The sequence below is a fragment of the Heterocephalus glaber genome, unplaced genomic scaffold (genome assembly GCF_053883595.1).
Source record: "Heterocephalus glaber isolate CG9 unplaced genomic scaffold, H.glaber_assembly_v1.0 deba00001673, whole genome shotgun sequence".
Taxonomy (NCBI): Eukaryota; Metazoa; Chordata; class Mammalia; order Rodentia; family Bathyergidae; genus Heterocephalus; species Heterocephalus glaber.
In genome coordinates this window covers 23310220-23331990 of record NW_028258410.1, presented here as the reverse complement: position 1 = coordinate 23331990, position 21771 = coordinate 23310220, and the positions used below count along the sequence as shown (strand labels likewise).

General features: G+C 43.8%; 1 protein-coding gene and 1 long non-coding RNA gene across 6 annotated transcripts in view; one reads left to right on the top strand and one right to left on the bottom strand.

Annotated features, from left to right (window-relative positions):
• LOC101711097 (uncharacterized) overlaps positions 1–21771 on the bottom strand; it is a 43336-nt gene that overhangs the window by 9579 nt on the left and 11986 nt on the right. For 2 of the 4 annotated variants that reach the window (XR_015446100.1, XR_015446102.1), the window contains exon 2: positions 9585–9744. This is a non-coding gene — a long non-coding RNA (uncharacterized LOC101711097). The other 2 variants (XR_001184294.3, XR_002387161.2) reach the window with 2 other exon arrangements.
• Hnf4a (hepatocyte nuclear factor 4 alpha) overlaps positions 1298–21771 on the top strand; it is a 61430-nt gene continuing 40956 nt past the window's right edge. The window contains exon 1 of one of the 2 annotated variants that reach the window (XM_087197857.1): positions 1298–1445. In XM_087197857.1, coding sequence (XP_087053983.1) covers positions 1397–1445 — 49 coding nt within the window. In that variant the 5' untranslated portion in view covers positions 1298–1396. The remainder of the gene's footprint in view (positions 1446–21771) is intronic. The other variant, XM_087197856.1, reaches the window with a different exon arrangement.

The window sequence follows — 21771 nt, the reverse complement described above, 5'->3', positions numbered from 1 at the left end:
TTGGAAACAGCCTGTGCCTGTCCATCACTCGGGACCAGAGGTGGTTGTGCAAGTGCCCTGGAAAAAGAGGGTGAGCAGAGAGGGATCTATCCAGTAACTGTTGTAGAGGTGGAACAACCCAGGAGGAGGGATTATATTATAAAGAAATGTACCGAACTCCACACCAAGAAAATGGCAGAGCTACGGCTGATTCCTCTGACTTCCAAATTTGTTCTACTGCTCTCATTTGAGCTCTCTTGAATGTGACGAGGACCTTGATTTCAGAATTCCCAAACGTGCTGTGAGATCCAACGCTCAGACAGGCTGGTACTGAAAAGGCAAGGTCACAGGTGTGTAAGATCCAAAAGAGAAAGCGCAGGTCTCTAATGCAGGTGTGCTGTGTCAGCCGGGTGGCACTGAGAATGGGGGAGGACCAGCAACCACAGGCCTGGAGTCTGACCTGTGCTGCTCCCTTGCTCACAGGACCCATCAGTTTGTAATAATAGCACTGTGTGTGTGTGTGTGTGTGTGTGTGTGTGTGCATGCGCGCGCACGGGCGTGATGCTAGGGATCCACCTCAGGTGCTGTGCATGCTAGTCAAGCACTCTACCACTGAGCTACATCCTCAGCCCCATAATAATAATATCTTTGATGATCTGATTAAGGTACATCTCTTTCGTTAGTCTACACGTTCCAAGCGTGCCAGGATGACCTCTGCTTTGCTTATCTCTGTCACTGGAGTCTAGCACAGGGCCTAGCATATAGTAGGTGCACAATAAACTTGTTATGTGAAAGACCAGGTGCTGTAATTCTGGCTCCTCTCTGTAACCACTGTGATGCTCCATGCAAGCCATTCCTCTTTGTGCCCCAATTTCCTCATCTCTAGGTTTAATTTAAATGTGACAATGCCTATAGGCAGCAGTCAGCATCCATAGGTACTCAGTAAACTCCTCCCTTTTTCTCCTCTACCCCTCCCTAGGCTTTCCCACTCTTTCCAGCTTGGTGCCACACCCATACTTCAGAGCCATAAAACTCCACCCAATTTGGACTCTCACCCGAGCCCCTCCTGCTCAGTTCCTTTCCTCAAGTTGGGGGGCTAATGTCATGTACATCTGGCTCCAGGTGGCCTTAACCTCAGAAGGCAGGACGGGGGCCTGAGTGGACCTCGGATATAGCCAAGTCTCGGTTACCATGACGATAGCGACAATCCCCAGCCACAGGTTCCCTAAGTGACTGGTTACTCTTTAACATATCCACCCACCTTGGGTGATTAGAAGAATCAATAAGATAACCGGGTGGTGGCAGCTGGCCTCGCTCACTGCCTTCCTGGTGGACTGGCTTCTGGTGGTGCCGTTGCTGCTGGCTGTGAGCTCCGGCTCCTCCATGCCCCCGGGTGTCCAGCTGGGCTCGCTTGGCCATGGTCAGTGTGAACGTGCCCCTCGGGGCCCCAGTGGAGGGTCCTTATGGTGAGTGGGGACACAGGCCGGGGATGAGGGGGACTGGACAGGGTGGGGCCATGGTCATGTTTCGAAGGCCACAGGACACCTTCAGCGTGTTTCTGATGGGCTCAAAGACCCTCCTCCAAGGCTCCTCTAGAAGGGCTGGAAGCCAGGAGGAGGCATTTGACCCCTGTGCTAAGGTCTGCTACAAGGACAAAGCCTGTTTGGTGTGGGAAGTGCTGGGAGGGACTGCAGGAGCCCTGGGGCAATCCTTGGTTCTTTTATAAGCAAAAAGGCTTTCCTGGAAATGCAGCCCAGGATTCTTTCCAAAATTCCACAAAATTTGAGGGTCCAGATGGAGCAACCTCTTGCGGCAGGCAAACCAAGGCCTACCAGAACATGCTGGGCCTAGGTCATCTAACCAGGGCTCAGTCTAGCTGGGGTCAGGACTGGAGCAGTGAAGCCCCAGGGAGAATCAGCTTGGTCCCTCTGAACCTCCATTGGCTCTGGATAATCCAAGGATAAAAGGTATAAAACACTGCCCAGTGAGAGGCATCGGAAACGGAATGATCTCTTGCTGGGGGTGTCCTATGACCCACTGGCAGGAAGGGCTGGGGCTCTGCCATTTTCGGGAACCCCATTCTGGAAGTAGCCCAATTGCCTCTCAGTAGAGAGAGGACAGGGAAATTTGTGGAGGAATGATATGCCATTGTTGGAGGAAAACAGGTCCATCTGTGTGCAGGTAGGGAAGAACCTCCAAGCTGCAGTAGGTGAAAACACCAAGCTGAAGACTTGTGTAGAGTTTCTGATAACAAAACGGATATAGACACATGTATGTACACATCCATTTGTATTTGCATAGAAAATTCCATGGGAGGACACAAAGAAACTGGTGACAGACAGTTTGGTTTCTGAGAGGGAGATCCAAGAGAATGTTCAATTTTCTTTTTTTGGACACATTTTGGGTTTTAAAAAAAACTAAGTGCATTTTATGAACATATTTAGATCACACACACAGAATTTGGCCTCTGGAATGCAGAACATCTCAGTTCTAGTTGTGTGATGTTAGTCATATTACTGAACAGTTCTGTGCCACCATTGCTTTCTCTGAAGTAGAGACAAAATAATGGAATCTTCTCTTATGGTCATTCTGGAAAGAGTGTAAAGCCTTAACATCACCCGCATTGTAAGAACTCTGCAAATATTACATAATAGCATCATCATCTGGGGATGGATGGCCAGTGAAGGACAGAAATCAGGGACTGATCTGATAATCTGGGGCATTGATTTTGCCCACCACGAGACAGGAGTATGTGGTACAGTGAAAATAACAGAAGCCAACAAATGAAATGAACAAGCAACCTCCCATCCATCAGCCATGTGACCTTAGGGGAGTCATTTCCTCTCTCTGAATCTATTTCCCTGTCTGTAAAATGAAGCTAATTTCACTGTGGGAGGGGAATAGAGGAGACAGCATAAAGTCTAGGTATTCCTCAGCTTACATTATAAAATTTGGTTGAATCTGTGGCCAGAGGAAGACTCACTGGCTCCCAAAGGGAAGAGCAATCAGCTTGTGGGAGGAGAGCCAGGTCATCAGCCTAGGCCAGGAGGGGTGAACAGAAGGCCCCACAGGGCCCCTCCCAAAGAGTGATGTAACTGCAACATAATCTGACAGTCTCTCGCTGTCTCCCAGGTCTGCCTACACTGGAAGTTACCTGACTATCCCCCAGTCCCCGTGCAGTGCCCACCACTTAGGCAGCTCACCACAGACCGGTCACTGGATGGATGGACAGATGATTGGATGGTTGGATGGATGGTTGGATGGATGCTCTGTACCTATCACATCATTTAATTTTCACAATGAAATAAGATTGTTATCTCCAAGGACAGAAGAAAAAATTGAAGCTCAGGATTACTGGAAAAAAATCATCTGACATGGGATCTGACACAGGCAACTGTTGGCCCTCTTGGCCTGGCTAGAGATATGGCAGAAAGGAAGGCTCCAGTGGCCAGATTCACAGCATCTATCAGTGCAAAAAGAGCACCTTTGTCTCGGGACAGTGGGGCGACTGCTGCAGCATGTGTGTTTGTGTGTGATTGTGGCTATGTGACTCTACCGAGTTACCATCCTGGATCCACCTTTTCTTCCTTTTCTTGAGCCTTGTAGACTTGAAAGTCAGTAGCACTCTCTGAACCTCCAATGTTCATCTGTACAATGAAGAAGGAGATTCTGCTGAGAGGTTCTTTCTGCTAAAAGTGGTCTCAGGAAAAAGCAAAACCTCTCCTGGGGATAACAGTAACCGTCTGCTAAGGTTACTCCAGCAGAGTTGCTGAGTTAGAGGATGGTCCAAAGCAGATCCTCGGTAACATTGACTTCTTGTTCACATGTGGCCATACTGGGTAGACTTGATCTTCCCCTGGAGTCAGTTCTGCTTTGTAGTTCTCATCATCGCTCTGATCAGATAGTTGTCAGTGTGAATTTTGGTGATGGTCACCTCACCAGACCATAAATGTCATGAGGTCAGGGACATTGGTGGCTTCTCTGGACTTTGTTTGAAAAGATCTCATGGTGACTGGCACAGAGGAAAGGATCCCTATACATTTGTGGGATGAAAGCCTCTAGGAGAGATTTCATAAATAGACCTTCAACAGCTGTCACCAGTGTGGCCAGGCCCAGGCTCTGCCCTTTCTCTCTGCAATCTTCATTGTGTTAGCATTTGAGCCTCCAATTGACCCATCCAGGACCTAAAGTGGCTGTCTCATGTTGGCATGTAAATGTCTGGATCTGAAGTGGCAGGAGGAAGAGGAGGAGCAGGGTATAAACAAATGCAAAGTTTATTTATTTATAAACAGAAAGTATATTTCCCACAGAAGGTTAAGTGTAACATGGTTTCTTTTACATGAGGAACCCAAAGTATAAATAAAAAGCAAAATAAAAGATAGACAATAGGAAACGGCAGATAGTCTTTGTGGAAATGGGGAAGGGTTGCGATGAGGGAAAACAGGAAGGAGGGAAGGGAAGAGGAAGTAAACAGGATCCAGGTGCACTATGGAGATGCCCCAATTACCCACGATGGATGTGGTTATTATATATCACAGACCTGCACTAATTATGAAACACTTTTTCAAAAGTCAGTTTCCCCCAGACACCTCCTAAACACAGCCCTCCGGAGATTAAGGAAAGCTAGAAATCAAGTATCTAGTGGAAAGAAGTGGGAAAGCCAAGGCTGACCCAGGTGGGGGGCCGGTTCGTCCTGTGCATTGTAGGGTGTAAAGCAGCAACCCTGGCCTGCCAGTAACATCTCTCCCAATCAGTGCCAACCAAAATCCCCAGATAAGCCAGGCACACACCTGTAGTCCGAGCACTCAGGGGGCTGTGGGCTGTGGCAGGGGGATTTCTGTGAGTTTGAAGCCAGCCTGGGCTACATAGTGAGAACTTGTCTCAAAACAACAACAACAACAACTATATATATAATTTATAGCCCCAGATAGTCAAACGTTCCCCCAGGACACGTATGACTCCAGTGTGTTACATGGGAGCAAGAATAATTATTCCTAGGCACTGTCTGCTACAGTGGAATACACTATGATTTGTGTGTTATATTTATTTGGGGGCTGCCCTGACCAACCACATGGATAGCGTGCCGTGGGTGCATCTGTGTGCTAGCCTGATTCCTGATTTTTCTACCCTTGATGATTTATTTTAGTTCTTAGATAGTTTTCATTTGTATAAGCACCTCAAATCTCCTTGAAATCAAGGTCTGTATTCATCTTATTCTTTTTGCTATGTTACGGGGTTTTAAAGGTCTGGCCCCATATATTCTTTGATGGAGATTAACTGCATGGTTAAGCGAATGGGGACATGAATGAATGAATAGATGTTAGGTGGCTAGATAGGTAGGTAGATTGATGAATGAATACGATGGGTGGGTGAAAAATAGATGGACTATATGGAAAGATAAATATTGGATAGAACAAATGGATGAACAAGTAACTGGGAAGATGAGTGGGTAGATAGGTGGGTAGTTGGCTTAATAAGTAGATAGGTGGATGGGTAGATATGGAGAAAGATGGATGAATGAGCGAGCAGATGGATGGAGAGATATGTGGAGGCATGTGATAAGTGAACAAGTAGCTGGATAGATGGGCGAGTGGTTAAGGGATAGTGGGTGGGTGGATAGATGGATAGATGGATGGATAGATGAATGGATGGGATGAGATGGCTTGGAATAGCAGCACCTTCAAGTGTCCAGGACAAGACAAGTGGGGAAATAAGGTATGACTTGGCCACTGGACAGTAAGTTTCCATCAGGACAGTATCCCAGTATCTCTGACTTTGTTTTCGTTTTGTTTTTATGGTACTGGGCATTGAATTCAGGACCTTCATTCTAAGGTACATCCCCTGTTCTTTTTTATTTTTTATTTTGAGACAAGGTCTCCCTAAATTGCTAAGTTACCCAGGCTGGGCTCGCATTTGTGATCTTCCTGCCTCAGCCTCCCAGACTTCTGGGGTTACAGGCCTGCGCCACCACGCTTGGCAATCTGGCAGCATAGGAAAACTCCCCCCGCCCACCAGACAGGGTCTTGTTATGTAGTTCACAGTGTGGCCTTGAACTCACTATGTAGTCCAGGCTGGCCTCAGACTCGTGGCGATCCTCCTGCTTCAGCCTCCCAAGTGCTGGGATTACAGGAGTATACAACTACACCTGGCCAAGAAGAAAACTTTCTTAAACCAAACTATTTTGGGGTTCTACTCTAGATCCAATGAATCAGAATCTCCTAGGGTGACTTTCAAACATTTTTGCTGCAGAAATTTTTAATAGATTATAATTTGTTTTCAGTTCCACATGTGATTTTGGGCACCCGGGTCAGCCGAAATATGGAAGCTATTGCCTCACTTTGTCCATTTAGTACAAGGAGGGGTAGATTCCCACAATGCTTCCTGTTTCTACCCAGAAGCCTCCTGCATCTATTAATTCACTGTTCACTTGTTCATTTCTTTAGCAAAAGTCCCCTGAGGGACACCTTGAGAACATAATGCTAAGTGAAGTAAATCAGACACGTGAGTTTAAATATTGCATGGTTTCTCTTATGAGAAATCCAAAATATAAATATAGCACAAAGTAAAAGTCAGATAAGAGGAAACAGCTATTAAGAGCTATGCTGCTGTGGGCCGGGGATTTAGCTCAGTGGTTCAGGTGCCTGCCTTGGAAGCGCAAGGTCCCGAGTTCGATCCCTGGTACCAAAAAAAAAAACAAAAAAAGAAAAAAAGAGTTATGCTGCTGTAAATGTGGGTATTCATGCATCACTACAATATGTTGTCTTTGACTCTTCTGGAAAGATACTAGAAGGGGAATAGTTGGATTGGAATTTCTACTTCTAGTGTTTTGAGGTCTCTGCGTACTGTTTTCACAGTGGCTGTACTGGTTTACTTTCTTACCAACAAAGTAGAAGGGTCCCTCCTGCCCCCACAGCCGTGCCAGCATTTGTTACTATTTGATTTCTTGATGACAGCCATTCTCTCTGGAGTAAGACGGAATCTCAGTGTTGTTTTAATTTGCATTTCTTTAATGGCCAGAGGTGCTGAACATTTTTTCATACATCTATTGGCCATTTCTTAAGTGTCTATTCATTCCTGTTGCCTGTTTCTTGATTGGATCTTTTATTGGGGGGGGGGGGTCTGGGGTTTTTTTCTAGAGTTCTTTATATATTCTAGATATTAGTCTTCTTCTTCTTCTTTTTTTTTTTTTTTGATACCGGGGATCGAACTCAGGTTCTTGCGCTTGTGCAGCAGGTGGTGAAGCCACTGAGCTAAATCCCCGACTAGGATATTAGTCTTCTGTCAGAGGAGTAGTTGGCAAAATTTTTTCTCATTCTGTTAAGAATTTCCCCTTCATTCTGTTAGCTGTTTGCTGTGCAGAAGTTTTTAATTTGATATGATCCCATGTACTGACTCTTGATGCTACTTCTTGTGCCATTGGGGTTCTGTTTAGAAAGTCCTTGCCTATGCCTATGTCTTCAAGAGTTTTACCTATTTTATCATCCAACAGATTGGGTTTTAACATTTAGAGCTTTGGTCCATTTTGATTTAGTTAGTAGGTGGTGCTAACTATGGATGCTGTTATGGATGGCCAGTTTTCCTAGCAATGTTTGTTAAAGAGGCTGTCTTTCCTTTAGAGTAGTTTTGGCCCCTTTGTCAAACATCAGATGGCTGAATGTGTCTGAAGTTGTTTCTGCATGTTCTATTCTGTTCTATTGATCCAGATGTCTGTTTTTGTGCTAGTACCATGCTGGGGTTTTTTTAATCACTGTAGCTTTGTAATATAACTTGATATCTGCGATTGTGATACCTCTTGCTTTGTTCTTGTTGCCCAGGATTGCTTTTGCTATTCTGGGACTCTTCTGGATCCATAAGAACTTTAAGATTCTTTCTTCTAGTTCTATGAGGAATGCTGTTGGTATTCTGATTGGGATTGCATTAAATCTCTATATAAGTTTTGGTAATATGGCCATCTTGACAATATTGATTCTACCTATCCAGAAACAGGGAATATCTTTCCATTTTCTGATGTTCTTTTCCATCTCTTTTTCCATTGTACTGCAGTTTTTGTTAAAGGGCTCTTTCATTTCCTTTTTTATTCCTGAGTATTCAACTTTTTTGAAGCTATTGTGAGTGATATTGTTTTCCTAATTTCTTTCTTGGTGGGTTCATTTTTAATTTATTATTATTATTATTATTATTTTGTTTGTATGTTTGTTTGTTGTTTGTTAGTTTTGAGACAGGGTCTCACTATGTAGTTCAGGCCAGACTTGAACTCACTATCTAGCCCAAGCTGGCCTCAAACTCCCAGCAATCCTCCTGCCTCAGCCTCCTGAGTGCTGGGATTACAGGTATGCACTACCACATCTGGCTCAGGTGGGTTCATTATTGTTGTACCAGAATGCTATTGATTTTTGTGTGTTGATTATGTATCCTGCCACTTGGCTAAATCTGTTTGCTTTAGAAGTCTTCTGGTGGAATTTTCTGGGTCTTCCATGTAAAGAATCCTATCATCTGTGAATAAGAACAGTGACTTTTTGCTTTCCTATTTGTATCCTTTTCATTTCTTTCTCTTGCCTGATTTTTCTGGCTAAAGTTTTGAGTACTATATTGAATAGTAGTTGTGATCCTTGTTGTTTTCCTGATTTTAGAGGAGAAGCGTTCAGTTTTTTTTCCCATTTAAAATGTTGTTAGCAGTGGGTGTATCATAAGTGGTTTTTATCAGATTGATATAAAGTCCTTTTATACCTGTTTTCTTCAAGGTTTTTATCATGAATGGATATTGGCCACATACTTCTGAACTGTCATCATTATTAGTACACCTGTGGAGTGTGCATCTACTGTGTGCAAGGAACAGCATTTTGCTGTATGCTGGGCATAGTTTTAGCTGTTCTGGAGCAAACAGAAATAAAAGAGGGAGAGATAACTGGCTCTAGGATGCACCTGTCTGGCTGGTAGGTCAGGACAGTGCTTATTTCCAAGCCTTCAGATGCCCCCTGATGCCCAGGGTCTATTCTCGTGTGTGCTTGTGGGTGGTGCAGGACGTGGCCTGAATAGTCAGTCCTTTGGCAGAAAAAGAAACAATGACGGGTTCAGAAATAGAGGGAACAGAGATGCCCTGGGGGGAGACCAGGATGCTGGCTCCGGCTCTGGGAGGCTGATTGTGACCTTTCTCAGTCCTTCTGCTCCCACTCCATCTCTTCCTCTAAGAAACAGAGGCCTGACAGTGACCTGGCTCAGAGGTTGTCAAATGACAGGTACCAAGGCAGCAGGAGAGATGCCTGAGGACCCCTTTTTGTGGGGAAATGGGGGGTTCACATGGTGAGGCTCTCAGTCTCCACCCACCCCACAGCATCAGATCCAATCAGAGCCACTCCATTTGGACTAAAGGAAACATTTCAGGAAAGGACTCCAAGGTTCGAAAATGTTTCAAGGACCAAAGGACCAGGCCAGTGTGCTTCAAATTGATCTTGATTCAGTCATATTTCACGCAATTTCTTGGATCCTTAGTTTGGGCAGCACTAGCTGATGTAACAAGAAAATCCCAAAGATGTGTTTAACATTATTCACTCCAGGAACCCTGGAAGTGGCCCTGGCCCAGAGAGACACTTGGCATTTCTACTCACTTCCCCTGATGAGGATTCGTCACATGGCCTCAGGTGTCTGGGATATGTGGTCCTTTGACTGACAGCTGCCTTCCAGGAGTAACTTTCACCATGTAGGGCTGGGGATTTAGCTCAGTGGCACCGTGCCTGCCTCACAAGCGCAAGGTCCTGAGTTCGATCCCTGGTACAAAAACAAAACAAAACAAACTTTCACCATGCAAAGGGGACCATGGATTATTTGGTGCATAATTGACCACCTCTGCTAATGAGTCATACACACACCCCCAAATATGTGTAATGAATTTGCATATACAGTTTTATATCAAATGCTTTAATAAAAAGTGCATAGATGGGTGAAAGGCGCATAGGTAATGGGGAAAAAAATAAGAACTAAGATACATCATGTTCAGGTACAAACACCCAATAATAAATGTAAATGTATTGTATACCTAAAATGTACCAATTAATATATATAAAAAAGTGCATAGATAACATACATAGCGATGAAATAAATGTGACAGAATGCTACCAATTTGTGAATTGAGGTAAACAGATACATCATTGTTCATTATTCTCATCTTTTAACCTTTAATAGGCTTGAAACTTTTCAAAGTAAAATGCTAACAAATATGAAATTGTTAAAATTTGCTACACCCATATGTGGAACAAATTGAACTGTAAATAGAAGGATATTTAACTGACTCTTATGGGTTTTGAATTAGAACTTTAGTACAAAAGTTGGCAACTTTTTCCTGTAAAATCTAGACAGTAAATATTTTAGATTTGACAGGCCAGATGAGATCTGTGGCAACTACTTAGCTCTGCTGTTGTAGCACAACCACAGCCAGAAGCAATAAATAAATGAATGAGTGTGGCCGTTTGCCAATAAAACTTTATTTACAAAAACAAGCAGTGGGCCTTCAAAGCACACTGTTTTGTTTTCAAGCAGATATATTATTCCCAGAGTATATTTCAATAGTCTTCATTAAAAGTTATCAAATAGCAGCAGCCAGGGATTTAGCTCAGTGGTGCTGTGACTACCTCACAAATGCAAGGTCCTGAGTTTGGTCCCTGGAACCCCCCCCCCCAAAAAAGTTATCAAATAGCAGTGTCTCAAGTTTCTAGGACTCCAAATCAGATAACATAGAGCACTGTAGCCTTACAGTGCAGAATGAAAAATTTTAGCATATTTGTTCTTCATACAATTAATTGACTTGTTTTCATTTCTTGAAAAAAGTACTATTACAGGTAAGTAAGGTAGAGGTCATAGGCAGGTATGGAAGAAACTGTGATAAGGACCACACACTGGAGTTAGGGACCAGACACTGAACTTGGCATCAGAAGGCACAGGTCTAGGTACTGCCTCATTCACTTCCTAGATCCTGTTTATGTTTTCACTTCTGTAGTATTTCTATGAGCCAGACACTGTTCTCAGCACTTAATTAACTAATCGAGGTAGCTGCTGTCATCTGATCACTTCCCAGGAGAGATAACAAGAGAGGTTAAATAGCTTGTCCCAAATCACACAGCCCATGAGGGGCAGAGCTAGGCCTTAAACCCAGGCTTTGTGTTAGTAAGAGAAACACTAGCTGATGTAACAAACAAACCCAAACAGTTGTCCGGGGACCCCCAACTCCTTCCTTCCTAGTGGAAGATTCATTTTATTTTAGTCCTTGCACCCCACTGCAAGAGGATGAATTCTCTTTATCACTCTGGACTCCATGTCCTCCTCCAAAAATGGGATTAATAATGCTGATTCTGCTTATCCCTCCAGATAGCTCTGCTGATGGAAAGAATGGATGCCACAGTCTTCCACAAGCACAGAGCTGCGCTAGCTGTTAAGTGTTAATGATATTCTGATGTAATGTCACAGCGAGTATTGGTTGAGACAGTGAATAGAAAGGCTCAGGTTCACAAACAATGATGGCAGCTTTGGATGACAGTAATGACAGCAATGCTGAATAGTAATGATAGTCATATGGTTCCGCAAATGAAAACAATGAATGCTGACTGATCTCCAAATCAGGATAATTAGACAAGATCATTTCTACTAGTAAGTTAATGCAATACATCTAAAACTGAAAATACCAAGAAGTAGCATATAACCGTGACACTTAAACATACAGATGAAAACACAAGGGGAAAAGCCCAGTTAAACCCCAGAGCCAGAGGAGTTTGAGAAACTCTGATTTCCCTGCCGAAGATCCTCCAGGGCTTTGTTTTCAAAAACAAAGCTGCCTACCTCGAAAGTGCAAGGTCCCAAGTTTGATCCCCGGTACCAAAAAAAAAAACCCATAAAAACCTGAGCACTTTTCTTTGTCCACACAGGCCCCAGGCTCTGATTCTTTTGTAATTTTTTTTATTTTTTATTTTTGTGAGTCAGGGTCTTGCTATGTAGTTCATCCTAGCCTGAACTCACTATGCAGCCCAGGCTAGCCTTGAACTCACAGCCAATCCTCCTGCCTCAGCCTCCAGAGTGCTGGGATTACAGGCATGCATGGCCACACCTGGCCCAGGCTCTGATTCTTGCCTGATGGTTTCTCTTGACTTTCTCCCCTTTGCTTTCTCCAGGGCTGCCACCCTGACCTTTCTGTTATCCTTCAGTCATGCTAATCACATGCCTGACTGGGTGCCTTTGTTCTCACCATGGTCCCCTTCTCCCCAGTTCTTCCCATAACCAATTTCTTCTCACACTTTGGATCTTAGCTCAGTTGTCCCCGGCTCAGAGGCCTTGTTTAATTGGCCAAATGTAAGCCCATCCCACCCCATGAACCTCTACAGCTCTGAAGTTAAGCTCTGACCATCTGTTTATCTTCTGGGTCCTCCACTCCAGTGCAGGTGCCATTAGAGCAGGGGACGTGGCTGCCTTGTTGTCTGCCGCATCCCAGCATGCCAGGCACACAGTAGTCCAATATTTGCAAACTGAGCAAATACAGATGGGGACAGTTGAGTCAGGCTGCTGAGCAGCTGGACAGGCCAGTGGTCTGGGGAGGAAGTGGCAGCCCCTGTCCAGGTCCTGCCCTGGGTAAATAGGGCTCCCTGTGCCCAGACAGCCACTGTTTGATGACTGTCTGCCATAGGACCGGCCAAACCCTGGCTGCCGCACTGCCAAGGCTTCAGGATTCCCTGGGACCAGCAGCAGAGGCAGCCACACCTCAGGAAGGGCTGGTGGAGGAACAGGTCCAAAAGTTACCCAATCAAGCGAGAAGAAGGGCGGAGGAGGCACTGAGATAGCCTAGGTAGGGCAGGTGCCCTTCCAGGAGAGAGCCCCAGATGCCTGGGGCAGCTCCCCAGTCAGACTCAGCGCTAGGAGCAGAAGACCCAGGGCCTGGTCCTCACCCTGGTCCTGACCTGCAGAGGGGTCTCAAGCACCTGCTGTCCCCTGGGCCTTAGTTTCCTCACCTATACATTGAGAGACCATGGACACACCCATGGTTTTTAAAATGAAAACAAAACCAAAAAGGCACTGGAATTCTATCTTCAGATGAAATCCAACCTAGAAGCCAGTTCACAGGAACGATGTAATGGAGGTGACTGGGTTAAGCAAGTGTCGAAGTGCAGGAGGCTGCACCCTCCTGAGCCCCTCATCTGGCAGAACAGCCCCAGGTAAACCGCACCGGGCTACCTGGCATCTGGGGTTCTGCTTGGTGAGGTGAAAGAGAGCGTAGCAAGAGGAAGCATCTAGAATTTTGTAATCAAACACAGACCCAGAGCCAGGCATGGTGGTACACGCTTGTAATCCCAGCACTCTCAGAGGCTGAGGCAGGAGGATTGGGAGCTCAAGCTCAGCCTGGGAAATTGAGTGACTGTGAGACCCAGTCTCAAAATGCAAAGAGGGCTGGGGTGTAGCTGGGTGTGAGGCCCTGGGTTTAATCTGCAGTATTGCAAAACAAAAGAACAAACAAAATCATTGACCCAGGTTCAAGACCCATAATGTGATTTTGAGCAATTTTCTCTACCTTTCTGAGCCTTAGTTGCCCCCTCTTTAAATCTGACATCCTAAACAGGTGTCATCCGAGCAGGGTTAGCACAGAACCTGGTACCTAGCAAACCTTCAATAACAGAAGTGAACCATTGTTGTTGGTTATTAGCTTCAATGGAATGAGAAGCCACTGAGCCAATTATTGGTCTTTGCGGTGAACTGGGGGAATATTTAAGCACTCAGAGCCTCAATTTCCTCTTTGGCAAAACAGGATGCAGAGTTTAAAGGACCAATTTTTTTAAGTTCATAAAATTTGAAAAGATTGTTAACATTTAAAAATATCAACTTTCAGCTTCTTTAAAAAAATTGGAAGCTCTTGTCCACTGATTCTTCATACCCATGAGGCAGGGTCTGCCGGAACTAATTTAGACTGGGTGTATTTTCTCTAATTTGCCACAGTCCCTACTGTCCCTTAGTGCTCCTACACTGAAGCTCTACTAAGAAAGGTAGGGCTGGGGATTTAGCTCAGTGGCACCGTGCCTGCCTCACAAGCCCGAGGTCCTGAGTTTGATCACCGGTACCAAAATATATATATGTGCATTTTGATTGTGGCATCTTTTAACAAGTGTGAAATTTGATCATACTCCCCTGTTATATACATTTTTGTTACCTCTCTGTGCATTGAGGGCCTTTGAGTTTGGGACCCTTGATTGCTAAGACCAAGGGGAAGCTTATTATTTGTAAGAGCAATCTCCTCTATTTCATAGATTTGCTACTTTTTTTTTTTTTTAGATTTGCTACTTTTTAATTTGGCTGCTAGAGCATTTGAACTTCCACCTGTGGCTCACACTATTTTTCTATCTGGCAGTGCTGCTGTAGTCTCTTGGACTACACAGCAGCAAGCAAGCTCCCTGCTAACTCTTCTGCCTCCGTTTTCCATGCCTGAAAGGATTGCTCCTAGCAGGAGCCCCTGGGCTGGTATCCCTGCCTGGGTCTGCTCCTCACCCCTCAATTATCTCTGGTGTCCCCACCCTTGTTGCCGGGTCACCTATCTCCTGGGAGGACCCAGGCTCCAGAACTCCAAACATGTCCTCTAGAATTCTCCATTGTGGGAGTCTCATTCCCAGTCCCCATCTGACAGCCATTGTGTATTCTTTATCAGAACTCACATAAAACAATAGTCAATTTAAAACTTAATTACACAGCCATTCTTCTGTCTCCAGTCTGGAATTAACCCCAAATCCAGAGACTTATGGGGGTGGAGCTGGGATGGACAGAGGCTTATGTTTTCCTCTTCCTGGGGCAGATCAGTTTTTCTGGAGATAAGATGGATTGAGTTTGGGGGAGGAAGGGGGTCCTGCTGCAGTGAAGGTGCTGATTTTGTCACTGGAGAAGGCAGTGGCCTTGCTGCTGTGGGGGAGATATGAGAACCTGGAGGCTTATGGAGCTTTGGTGAGGAAAAATGGGGGTCTGAGAGCTTGTGCTGCAGAGCCGGGGAGGCTGGAGTTGGAGCTCAGTCTGTAGGATGAGGGTGGAAACAGACCTGACGCCCTTCCAGCCTCAGCCTCAGTGAGGAGCTAAATGAGCTGTCTTTGTACCGCTCTGCACACAAGGCTCTGTAAATGCTACCTATCTTCAGACTTTCTGAGAGCCCTAAGTGGCATTGGGAGTGAATTTGATTCTTTTTTATTTTGCTTTTCTGCAGTTTTGTATGAACTACATCCCCTGCGCCCTGTAATTCTTCTACTGTGAACCTGCTTTAGTAAACAGTGAGGCTAGGGGATGTGACTCAGTGGTAGAGATGCTACTTAGCGTGCCCCAGGCCCTGAGTTCAATCTCCAGCAACTCTCTCTCTCTCTCTCTCTCTCTCTCTCTCTCTCTCTCTCTCTCTCTCTCTCTCTCTCAAGATAAATCATGGTTTTCTTTTTTCTTTTTTTTGAGATGGGGTGGGGGGACAAGGTCTCACTATGTAGCCCAGGCTGACCTCAAACTCGGCATGGTTTTCTTTAAAAACCAAACCCAAAAAACCAATCCAAGGGCCGGGGATTTAGCTCAGTGGTTCTGGCGTCTGCCTTGAAACCGCAAGGTCCAGAGTTTGATCCCCAGTACCAAAACAAAAACAAAAAAACCAAAACAAATTACTTTGCGAGGCATGGTGGTGCACACCTACAGTTCCAGCACTCAGGAGCCTGAGGCAAGAGAATTGCTGAGAGTTCAAGGCCAGCCTGGGCTACATAGTGAGTTCAAGGCCAGCCTGAACTACATTAGCAAGATCCTGTTTCAAAGAACAACAAAAACAAACAGTTCCTTGAGGGAGGAAAAATAAAATGAATTGGCCAAGGCATTTTAATTCTGGGCTTCAACCTGGGAATTTGGAGTTCACTTATTTTTAGAGAGGGACTCACTGTGTGGTTCAGACTGGGCCTCGCTCATTCTCCTCTTGCCTTGGCCTGCTGACTGCTTCTGGGCCCATCTAATAGCTCCATAAACCAAGGCCCCTAGGCAGAGCGATTCTAGGCAAAGCTGCATAGCAAGTCGGTGGCAGGGCCAAAACTAGAGGCCTCCTGAGACCCCCCCTCTACTCAGGGCCTCGCCTTGAGCACAGACAGCTCCGCATTTGACATCCACACCCAGTGCCGTGGTCCCGTCCTGAGCTGAGGAACACTGTCTCAGATGTATCCCTAGCTACAGTCTAAAAAGATCACTGGAGAGTTTAAACAATAGGGTTTTAAAGTTTTTATTTCTCAATTAAATTATGTTTTTTGCGCTTTTTGGTTCTGGGGATCGAACTCGGGACCTTGTGCTTTTGAGGCAGGCGCCAGAACCACTGAGCTAAATCATGTTTTTATTATACGTTAATTTATATTGTATGTTGTTGATATAGAGAAAGGTAATTGATTTTTTAAAACATTTCTTTTCTTCTTTATTTTTTTATAAAGGGTACTGGGAATTGCACTCAGGGCCATCATGCTGAGCTACATCCCCTGGTTTTTCTTAAATTTTTGAGACAGGATCTCTCTAAATTGCCCAGGCTGGACTCAAACTTATGATCTTCCTGCCTCAGCCTCCCAGTGAGCTGGAATTACAGGCCTGCACTACCACCCTTGGTTCTTTCCTTCTCTTTTAGGTAGGAAATATTACAAACATGCAGAAAAGACAGAATAACAATGTGAAAGTCTGTGTACTCACTACTCAGTTTTGTCAGATTCTACCCTATGACTCTGTTTTCTTTGGGTTTAGTTTTGCTTGTTCGGCCAATGAAACCTGACATTGAAGACCTAGTTCCCTCCCTGATCTCATCACCCTGACACTCAGCTCAGAGGGAACTGATGTCAACCTTTGACTATTATCAACACCGTATGTTTTTAGATTTTTGCTATATGTGCTCATATACGCGATCTTGCATATCTGGAAAGTTTATTTAAATGGTATACTGCATGGATCCATCAGTAACTTAAAAAAAATTTACTCCATGTAGTAGCTTTTCGAATCTTCCTTTGCTGATCCAAATACCACTAGGTCACTCATTTATTTTATTCTTTATTTTTAGGGTTTTGGGGATAGAGTCTCACTATGTATCCCAGGTTGGCCTTGAACTCTTAGGGATGCTCCTGTCTCCACCTCCCGAGTGCCGAGATTGCAGGTGTACACCACACCTAGCTAGGTCACTCATTTAAAATGCTGTGTCTGGATACGGAAAGTATATTTATTCTGGTTTTTGGCATTGGGTGGTATGTAGTTTGTCACTATTGTAACACTACAGAGACCATTCCTCTGCCTGCGGCTGACAGTGTCTCACGATTAATATGCAGAAGTGGGATTTCTGCATCCTGGGCAAAAGGCATTTTCCCCCGTGTGAGAAACTAGGAACTGCTGACTTGCCCAGTTCCGCTGCTTCAGTCGGGTGTGCTGGGGAGATCTGCTTGCTTCGTGTCCACTCCACTGTGAAGATGAGAGCAAAATGATACCGCATTTTTAAATTGACACAGTGGCTAGCTTTAGAGAGAGAAGAGCTCTGTTTGTCCTTTGGTTCCTCTGCCATGTGTTGTTCATAGCCTTCGCTCATTTTCCTATTGCATTATCAACCTTGCCTTATCAATTTGTAAGAGGTACTGATTCTTTTAGCACTCGTAGAAATGTTTTTTTAGAGAGTACAGTTTCTCAAAGTAGGTATTGATGATCCTCGAAATGTCTTTTAGGCTATATTTTTTGTTTGGCTCTAAAAAAGTAGACAGAGTCTCACTATGTAGTCCTGGCCTCAAACTCACCATCCTCCTGCCTCAGCCTCTCGAGTGCTGAGATTAAAGGTCTGTGCCACCATACCTGCCTGCTCTATAAAATTTTACAGTGCTCTGAAATCAAAAAGATATTATCCTAAATATCTTCTATAGATATTCAAACTTTACTTTCCAGATTTAGATCTTTACCATAGGAGTTCATTTTTGCCTGCGGTTTGAGATAAAGATGTTGTCTTACTCCATTTTCTGTTGCTATAAAAAAATGCCTGGGACTGAGTAGTAGTAGTAACTGATAAAGACTGGAAGTTCCCTCAGTTCACTGTTCTGAAGGCCAGGAGGTCCAGAAGCCTAGCACTGGCATCTGCTCTGCCCGTGCTGAGGTCCATTTTGCTGCCTCACAGCATGGGTAAAGGCACTTCGTGGAGAACTTGCAGGTGCCAGCTTGGGCCTCTTCTGATCATGAAGCCTCAAAAGCCAGTGTGGGGCCCCACCCTCACCCTCATGACCTCACTCAACCTGATCGCCTTGCAAAGACCTTCCTCCAAATATCTGTAGCATAAGTACAAAGCAGGTGATAAGGTTTTCACATGGAGCCCCTAGGGGCTCAGTCAGACCACAGCAGTTGCCATCATTATCATCATCATCATCATTATCATCATCATCATGTTTGATTAACCAACCAGCCCAGCCCCACTTGCTGACATCATTTGTCTCCCATTTTCAAATCTCTGTCAACCTCTTTTGAGGCCTCCAACGCTGATCCACTCCTTCATGTCCAGGAACCACATTTCAACAATCTGAAAAAAGTCAGTGTATCTACAATTCAGTGTCATAGTTACTTTTCTCATCACTGGAACAAAATACCCAACACTCAAAGTTAAAGGAGAAGAGGGTTATTTGGGCTTACAGTTTGTAGAGGTTTCAGTCCACAGTCAGCTGGCTCCAAGGCCAGGATGGCATGGCAGAGGAGAAACAGTCCATGGCAGGGCAAGCAGGAAGCAGCAAGCAGTCTACCCTTCCCTTTTATCCCATCCAGGCTATAAGACTTTTGGGTGGTGACACTCACACTAGGGTGGGGCATCTGAAGTAAATTCATTCAGCCACACCCAGAAGTATGTTAATTCAAATTAGTGGACTAATTTAGTATCACACACTCTAGATCCAGCCAGCTCCGAAAAGCCTCACTTATGAACACATGAGACTTTGGGGGGACATATATATACAAGCCATAAAAATACCAAAATAAAGCTTAGTTTTAAAAGTAACAAAAAAGAAACAGTTGAAAATAATTTTAATAATAAACCTGCTATTTAATATATATCTAAACTATCATTTCAATATCCATGTAATAAAAATAGTTAATGAGTAGTTTTCTTTATTGTATATTAGGTCTTTAAAATATAACCAGGCATGATGGCACGTGCCTGTAATCCCAGCACTGAAGAGACTGAGACAGGAGGACCCCTGCAAGTTCGAGGCCAGCTTGGAGTACATAGTGACTTTAAGGCCAGCCTGGACTACATAGTAAGATCCTGTCTAAAAAACAAACAACAAAATATATATACATAAATGTATATATCTGATGTGCGCTTCACACATACAGTGCCTCCCAATTTGTTTGGTTTGATTTTGTTTTGGTTTGTTTTTTGAGACAGGGTCTTCTGTGTAGTTCAGGCTGGCCTTGAACTCATGGCAACCCTCCTGCCACAGCCTCCCAAATTCTGGGATTACAGTTGTTTGCCACCATGCCTGGCAGCACCTCTCAATTTGAAGCAGCCACATTTCAAGTGCCCACAGTAGCCACCATGCTGGACAGGGCAGCTGTAGCTCTGCATGTTGTGAAACAATCCACACTCTCCCTTTTTTTTTTTCAATATTAGGGATTGAATCTTGAACCCAGGGCTTTTGCACTGAGCTACATCCCAGTGCTTTTTTATTTTAAGACAGAATCTCGCTAAGTTGCCCAAATTGGGCTTCAACTTGAGATTCTCCAGCCTCAGCCTCCCAGGGATTACAAGTGTTCACCATCATGCCCAGCTCTGTCCATCCCTTTTTATAGCTGTTCTTTAAAACTGGGCTGTCTGTTCTCTTTGCTAGCTAATATAAATTTTAGGATGAGGTTGAACAGGACAGAAGAAAGGCTAGAGATTCCTGGCATATTTGTCTCCTCTACTGGGTTTGGATCATAAAAATTACCATATTTTTAAGTGTTTTCAATTTGCCAAGCACTGTGGTAACTGGCTTTGTCCTAATGGGCTTTTTCTTGAAATGCCATTGAATTCACTCATTACTTTGGAAAGAGTTGATACCTCTACATAATGATCTTTTGGATTGAACTGTAAATAGATTTACATAAATCTTCATTTATAAGGTCTTTTTATGTTTTGAATGAAGTTTGATCATTTTTTAAACTTTATTCTTTTTATTAGTATATATTTGTTATACATATTGATCACACTCATCATAGGGAATTTGTACCTGTACATAACACATCTCTTCTTTTCCACATTCCCCTATGTTCCCTTCAACCCTTATATACCTCCCCATTTACACAAGCTTTATTTTTATTTTTTATTCCATTCTCTTTTTATTTCTTTCCCTTCCTCCCTTTCTTCTTCCCCTCCCTTCTTCCCTTTCCCATTTGAACATGTTCTTCCTATTTCTCAATATCTATCCTCCATCATGCTCCTTACCCTTTGTGTTTCTCACACAAGAGAAACAATGCCACATTTAAACTTGGGTGTCTGATTTATTTCACTTAAAACTATGGTCTCAAGATGTGTCCATTTTCCTACAAATATTCGAGTTTATTCTTCTTTAAGGCAAAGTAGTATTCCATTGCATATAAATACCATATTTTCTTTGTCCATTCATCTTTTGATGGGCATATGGACTGTTTCCATGACTTAGCTATTGTAAATTATGCTGCTATAAATATGGATATGCATATATCACTATGGTATGATGCTTTTAACTCTTTCAGGAAGAGAAGAAGGGGGAATAACTGGATCAAATGGAATCTGTTTTGAGGAATCTCCATATTGATTTCTATAGTGGTTGCACCAGTCTATACTCTCACTAACAGCAGAGAAGTGTTCCTTTTTCCCCACAGCCTCGCCAGCATTTATTATTGGTTGATTTCTTGGTAATAGCTATTCTTTCTGGAATGAGATGGAATCTCAGTTGTGTTTTAATTTGCACTTCTCAAATGGCAGTGATGTTGAACATTTTTCATATATGTATTGCCTGTTTCTATTTCTTCATCTGAGAAATGTCTGTTCATTTCAGGTGCCCATTGTTGGTTGGTCTTTCATTTTGGGGGGGGGCTGATTTTTTAAAAAATTCTTTATATATTGTAGATATAAGCCCTTTGTCTGAGGAGTGACTGGTAAAAACTTTTTTCCCATTCTGTAGGTTATCTCTTCACTCTGTTGGTTTCTTTCGTTGTGCAGAAGCTCTTTGATTTGATGTGATTCTAGTTGTCTATTATTTATAATGTTTCCTCTGGAGTTTGATCATTTTAATACAGGAAAATTTATATTAGATTAAATTCTAGGTAAGTTATCACTCTTGCTATCATAAAGTTTTTCTTTAATTGCATCTTCTAATTTGTTGCTACTATATATACCAACTGATTTCAACATATTGAGAAAGTATCCCACAACCTTGCTGAATTCTCCAATAGGCTATTTCTTTCTTGTCTTACTGCATTATTTAGGTCTGCAATAAAAATATCAAACAGGAGCAGACTGATAATCAGTCTATCAGCAGTTACAATGGGCCCATGAGTAGCTAAGACATAAAATAATGGTGGTTTAACAAGAGAGAAGGACTCTCCCATCTTAGGAAAGGTCCAGGGGTAGGCACTCTATGATCAGTAGGACCACCTTGCCCCAGAGCATCCTCTGCAATCCGGGATCCCTCCAACTACTGTCCTCCCAGTAGCTCTTCATCCTCATTGTCCGCTGTGGCTGTATATCTCCAGCCATATATCAACGTCCAAGGCAGAAAGAGCAAGGGACAAAGAAAGCGAGGATAAAAGTCAGAT